The sequence below is a fragment of the Micromys minutus genome (assembly GCF_963924665.1).
Source record: "Micromys minutus genome assembly, chromosome: 3".
NCBI classification, from domain to species: domain Eukaryota; kingdom Metazoa; phylum Chordata; class Mammalia; order Rodentia; family Muridae; genus Micromys; species Micromys minutus.
This window is the reverse complement of record NC_137972.1, coordinates 74,836,380-74,843,006: the sequence shown is the minus strand read 5'-3', so window position 1 is coordinate 74,843,006 and position 6,627 is coordinate 74,836,380. Positions and strand designations below refer to the sequence as shown.

Below are 6,627 nucleotides of genomic sequence, written 5' to 3'. Positions count from 1 at the left end.
AGTCAAGTTATGGTCCGCTCAGCTATTCCTAATATTTGCTATGTACAAGGCCTGCCCCAATATCACACTATAGATGGAATACGCCACTCAATTAACCTTCTACCTCCTATATGATCTAGACCACATATAGCTGGGGTAAAATTACAAAGACATGACACAGCTGCATACAGCTCAGGCAGGAGGAGGCAGGAGAAAGTGACTAGAATCTAAAGTGAAGGTCTAATTAATGACTTTGCCAACAGCTGCCTTTGACAAAGGGCTACCAACAGGTCCAGCCTATGCAGATCTCCTGCAGGTAGTTGGAGCTGTTCTGATTTACATAGTGACAGCCATAGTATACTCACAAGACAGAGTTCCCAACAGGCTCACAGACATTTAAGTGCTCCTAGAAAGGACAATCCCAGCATACCCCTGACCCAGCTTGGTGTAACTGGACAAGGTACTCTAAAGACCCAGGTGACCTGGTAGAATTTAGAAAGGCAAGGTCAAGGGTTCCTGGGCATATAGACCCTTCATTCTGCAAACAGACTCTTTTACTCATTGGGGAGCTACCACCTAAGTAGGGTGCCTCTTGGGACATGTGACCTTAATTCCCATCAGCCCAAAGCTGAGGCATCCTCTGCCACCCCAAATGGTCCTAAAAAGCTTTTAAGGGCCTAAAGTGCTGTCTCCCATCTCTCCACATCAAGTAAACATGTTGGAGAGGGTAAGAGGTTCATGTTCCAAGGCCTACCCCTTACAAGTCTGTGAGCCTGTGTGGTAACTGACTTTCCTAGGTCAGTTCCCATGAAGACAAAGAACTGCCAACTCCATTACATGGTGCTGGGACTTAGAGAATGTTCAAATACCAGACAAGCAGTAGTTGATTTTCTGAGGGAAAGCAATGGGTAGGGATATAGTAGAGAGGAAACAGATGATGGTGTGTGGAAATGATCACAGAACCCCAGAGCATATTCCAGAGATAGGCATAAAACCCACCTTAAAGACCCACTGAGAAACTGAGGAAGAAATTATATGCCAAGGCTCCAGGCATATGAAGAACCCCAAAAGTTGATAATGGTGACTATTCCCAGACACCTATAGGTGTCTCATGCCCCAGTTCTACCTTTTGGTGGGAGGGGTCACTGCCTGGGCTAAGTCCTAGCCTGGGTCCTTCTCCCACACCTCATTCCTCCCCAGTCACCTCTAGATGCCTTCTCCCAGGCCCAATGACCTGTTCTTGACTCTTTCGTTCACTCTAGCATTCTCAACCATGAGCCTATGCTGCACTTTGGCAACATCCCCCATGTGTAGAGTCTTACTGTTCTTCTTGATGACTTTGTCTGGTGAAGCACATGGGACTGTGGAAGCCCTAAGCACTCCCAAAACCTGAAGCTTCTGAAGGTGATGGAGAAGCCTAGAGATGACTGGTTTTGACTCCAGTAGTTGAAAAAGGCTTTCGGGCAGAAGCTACAAGGTTTTGTGGCTTGAAGTCTGTCTGAGAGATACTCATCACTGAGCAACTAAACTAAATCTAACCTCGAAATGATCACAAGGGCTAGTGGAGAAAGCTTGCCCTGGTTCTGTGAATGGCAAGACGGGAACCACACCGGCTCTCTATAGTTCACTTCTTCCCTACCACCCAGCTGGCTTCTTGCAAACTTAACAGATCACAGTGATCTCACCTACTCACAACAGGGGTGTCAGATGGACCAAACATTTAAATTAGAGGCTTTGCTAACAGATACATGCAAATTCATTGTGGCCCCTCCACTTCATCAAAAGCAGCCTATCTCCAGGAAGTTGGAGCGTGCTGACAGATAGTCTAGCCCACTGAGCCTAATGACAGCAAGAAATTTTGAGGCAATTACCAAGGGCGCGGGGGGGGGGGGGGGGGGGGAGTGTTGGGGGGTGGGGGAGGTTGGGAATACTCTGCAGACCGATTACTCAGGCCATAGTGCAGGTAGTGGTTCCAACAACTTCCTGAAATGTTGTTTGATTCCCAACAAGAACAGGAAATAGTGATCTCACAAAGTTGTTTGATATATATTTTACATTGAGGCCACAAGAAGGTTTCCTGAATTCTCAGATAAAAGTCACAAGAGTTCTACCATAGCTGAGCTAGAAACAAGCACTGTCTGCCACCTGTGATGGGAAGACACCTGCAGGCTTTTTTTGGTGGCACATCTATGTGCTTCTGCAAAGCAGAAGGAGTCATCTGACTCTTCCCACAGTCTTCACAGAGGGTGAGCCATAATGCTCTTTGCTGATGCTCAAAGCCTACTCCATCCCCTCTCCCAGAGCTAACAATACTAAGAAACTAATCAAATCTCTTGAAATAGCTTTGTGTTGCCAAAGCCTCATCAGCAAACAGAGGGCACGTGTGTACTCACCCTGTAGAAATTGGTTATTTTCCAATTCCATTTGAAAAGTCCTGAAAGCCAGCATTTTGCTGAAAAAGGCAGGAAAGGCACATACTATAGTCTTAAGGCTTCCACGGGGGCTCCCACGACTTTAGAAAGTACCATTTTTTGAGTGATGTTCCCCCTCTTCCCTACTGTGTCAGCACTTCTGGTAGAAAAATGCAGGTGGCAGGGGGGTGGGTAGGTGCTGGGGGAGACAGGCTTGGGGAGCGAGCCATGGACCATCTATCTCTTCCCTCCTGGACTCTAGTGATTCTTATGGGGCACATGGGGGAAGAGGCTAGGGTTTAGATGGACCAGCCACAAATGGACCCCTGAAACCAAAGAACAAGCTGCACTCGTGGCCAGCCCTCCACCAAAAGAGGCACTGCTGGATTGAGAGTCCCTCTTCCCTCCTCAGGCTGGCGCATCCCTGGATGTCAGGAGGAACAAGACTGCCAGGAAAGCGCTTGACTACAAGAAGATGAATGAACGGCCAGAGAGTCAAGTAGACCACACCCATCAAGTTCTTGGTGATGTCCAACACTGCATGATCACGTGAATGTAAGTAAGCCACTCTACGGTTTTTATCCACCAAGGGATTAATCTAGCCTGGACATGCTTAACTCGCATTTATTTTATAGAACTTTGGGGGGGGCTTTTCTATTTTTTGAGACAAAGTCTTGCTCTGTATCCTGGGCTGGTCTCTCCAGCACTGAGATGACAGGCATGTCCCATCATACCTGACTGTCACGGAAATCTTTCACTGAAACAGGTATGAGGCAAGGATAAGCAGATTTGACTTGATGGGTTCTACATTCTCTGGACACCTCAAGAGTCTCCAAACAAATGGGGGTTCAATACTTCCCCGTCTGAAACAGTTTCTATAACAGGAACAAATGTACCATATGGGGGGGGGGGCAGGGGTAGGCATTTTTCCCTGGCCCTGTTCCATTCATATGCCTCTTTCTAAATCACAAGGACACAGACACCACCCCCCAAGACCCCAGCTCACCCCTATGTGAGCTGTTCCTAAGGTGAGCGTGTGTTCACATTCTTAACCAGTGAATCATCTCACCTGCTCCATCAGAAAGTATCCAAACCCACCACACTTGTGACTCAATCTAAGGGTTATTTTTTTGTTTGTTTGCTTAAAGATCTTTATTTATTTAAGTGCCTATGGTGCTGAAGTTTCACGAGGATTTGGAAGGTCACTGTCCCACCATTCTTGCCAGTCAGTGATGAGTGGCTGGCTGGCAGCCGGATCCGTGGTGTTCATACATAAGGCAGGAGAATGGAGAATCCGGCTTTTCCAGATGGTTCGGCTGCGGTTCTGGGACCCTTGAGTCCCAGCTCCCAGGCTGAGAGGGTGCACAGCTTTGTGATGGCCAGATTCCTAGACTCACCACTGTGCTTGAGTAATGGTGAGAAGAGAGACCCACCTGCTCTGTTTCAAAACCCACCCCTCTGCCTAATGGCAGGAGGACCAGAGAAGTCAACAGAAAAGGCAAAATAAAGGGATCCCAGGAGCACAGCACACCTCATGCTGGGGCTGAAGGAACTGGTGCCAAGCCAGGCTCCAGAGCCAGGGTGGACCTTCCCACCTAACGCCACCACCACAACCCCAGTCGGGAACTAGAGAACCTGACAATAGGATGGCGCTGGCCAAGGTACAAGTTTCCATCCGAAGCCATGGAGGGGGACATTAGACACAAATACACAAACCCTAGATAGAGACAAAAAGGAAACAAGGGCCACCTTCCCAGACCTGATGCCCTCCCAGGGTCCCAAAGGCACTGCTATTAGATCTGCACAGAAGTATACCAGCTACAGCAATATAGGAGAAGGCCAAGTGGGAGGCCTTTGTTTACCTGAGCAGTTAGTCCAGGGCCTATTTCCTCAGGGCATCCCTGGGTACCCAGCCCCCAGGGTACGTGCCCACCTGAGCTCCTCATGAAGAGCCGTGTGAGACCTGGAGAGTTTCCAGTCCAGTTCAGTCCACCATAGCCTGAACTAACTTCCAACAGAGTCCTGAACAGTGCCACCGCCACCGCCTCCTTCCAGCCAACCAGACTACCCTTTGTTTACATTGCTGCCGTGACCTCTCAGCATTACACTTCTAAGACACCGCAGCACTGAGGTGGCAGAGAAAGAATTTACAGCATACGAAAAAAATCACAGAGTTGCCTGACACTTTCCATCCCCACGAGAAAAGACATCATTTGATGAGTGTACACATCCACCCACACACCTACCCCTGCAGTCTGATCCCTGACAATTTGAAATTCTTCTGTGGCCTATTGTAGGGAACCTCTTAGACCGGGTATGTAGGGATGGGAACTTACACATCCATTCTGAAATACCATACGAGTCTCCCCTAAATAAAGCCAGATCTGAAGAAGCTGAAAATCAGGATTCTCCAAGGTACATCTGAAAGTCCTTCAGGTTTTTGAAGTGAGTGTGTGAGTGTGTGTGTGTGTGTGTGTGTGTGTGTGTGTGTGTGTGTGTGTGTGTGCTGGCAAATGTACACGGATGTAGAGGCCATAAATGAACTTTGGCCATTATTCTCTGGAGCCAACCAACTTTTCTGTGGCCAGGTGTCTTCAGTGGGACTCATTAGGCTAGGCTGGCTGAGTAGTCGACCCCAGGGACCCACCTGTCTCCCAGTGCTGAGATTCCAGGTGTGGATCACCATACTAGTTTTGTTTTAATGTGAGCACTAGGGACCAAGTTTGTGCCCCCTGATTGTAAGGTGATCAGGTTATGAGCTAAGCCATCTCCCAAACCCAGCTTTACAAACTCTTCTCTCAACTGTAGCTTCACTGTTATCTGCAGTGGTCCTAGAAAAAAATGCTTTGAAATCGATGTTCCCATCTTCATCTCTTAGGAAGGTAGAAAACCCCTCAAGACAACAGTGGAAAGAGCACTTCAAAGGGGCATCCGAGGGTAGTCAAGGTGACTCTCATCTGGAGGCTGAGAAGGAGCATGACAGTGACATCCCAGGCAGATGCTGGACATGTAGGATGAAGCCAGAGTTTCATAAATAACATCGGTTTGTGTTTCAACACCTCAGGTGAGAGACGGTGCCCAGACGTTGACGGCCCAGGCTGCAGCTGACCAGCTTCCCCACAGGATGCGGAAAAGCCAGGGAAGCTTTACCTGAAAGAAAAGGAGGAAGGAGAATTGTCAGTTCTGCTAGAGCTCTAGCAGACTCCAGACTCTACCATCAGACTCCACCCTGGCAGTTTCTACCCCGCAGGCCACACTGTCACACTCTGTCCCCCTTCCCATTCCTGCTGTGTGAGCAGTCTTCTTCTTTGTGTTCTCTACAGCCCTTGCTCCTCAACCATGAGGCTTTTGAAAACTGTGCTGTCTGAAAGGCACATTCCACTCTTCCATGTAACTGCCCTTTGGCTCCCACACAAGACTCCCGGGACCCCTCCCTCCACACATAGCCCCCCACCCCTCTTAGAACACATGCTCTTTTTTTCCTCAAATCCATCCCCCCTTCCTAGTCCTCCTACAAGTTTTCAGGCCAAAGCATCCAATGGTAACTATTTTAAACCTTGTAGACCCTGCAGTCTCTGTGTCAACTATAAACCCTGTTGTCATGACAAAAAAAAAAAAAAAAAAAAAAAAAAAGGCAGTCAGACACAGTACAGAATCTGAGGATGGTCGTGTTCAAAACTTTATGTATGGGCACTGAAATCTGAATTGCAATCAACTTTTAGGCATCCTGAAATAATAATCTCCTTTTGGTTCTTTTTTTCAAACATTAAATTGTAGAAATCAGAGTTGGGCATGTTGGCACAGACCTGTAATCCCAGCAGTTGGGAGGGGAAGGCAAGAGGACAGGGTGTGAGTAAAGCCTGGGCTGAGAAGCTGAGGCAGGGCACACATAAAACAAAGGTAGAACTCACACTTTCAAGCTACTGTTGCAGTCTGGGATCCACAGTGCCTTCCCCTCCACCCACTGAATAGGCAAGATTGGCACTGTCCTGGGGTAGCAGAATCAGAGGTGAGGCCCAATGGAAGGCTTCCTGGTCATGAGTAGAAGGGGGGAGATTGTGGAACTCTAATCTCTCCCTTTTGTTCCCTGGCTCCTGATGTGGAGAGGGGTTTTGTTATACCACACCTGCTGAGATGGGCTGCAATCAGGGACTGAAGCCTCTGATCCTGTGAGCCAAAATAAACCTTTAAGTTGTCTTGGGTGTTATAATTTAGACCTGGTGAGTGCAAGAACGGT

General features: G+C 48.2%; 1 protein-coding gene across 1 annotated transcript in view; it reads right to left on the bottom strand.

The window, feature by feature from the left end:
• Positions 1 to 5,021: 5,021 nt before the first annotated feature.
• FAM174B (family with sequence similarity 174 member B) overlaps positions 5,022 to 6,627 on the bottom strand; it is a 43,539-nt gene continuing 41,933 nt past the window's right edge. The window contains exon 3 of the mRNA XM_080913961.1: positions 5,022 to 5,540. Within this exon, the coding sequence (XP_080770087.1) occupies positions 5,537 to 5,540 (4 nt within the window). The 3' untranslated portion in view covers positions 5,022 to 5,536. The remainder of the gene's footprint in view (positions 5,541 to 6,627) is intronic.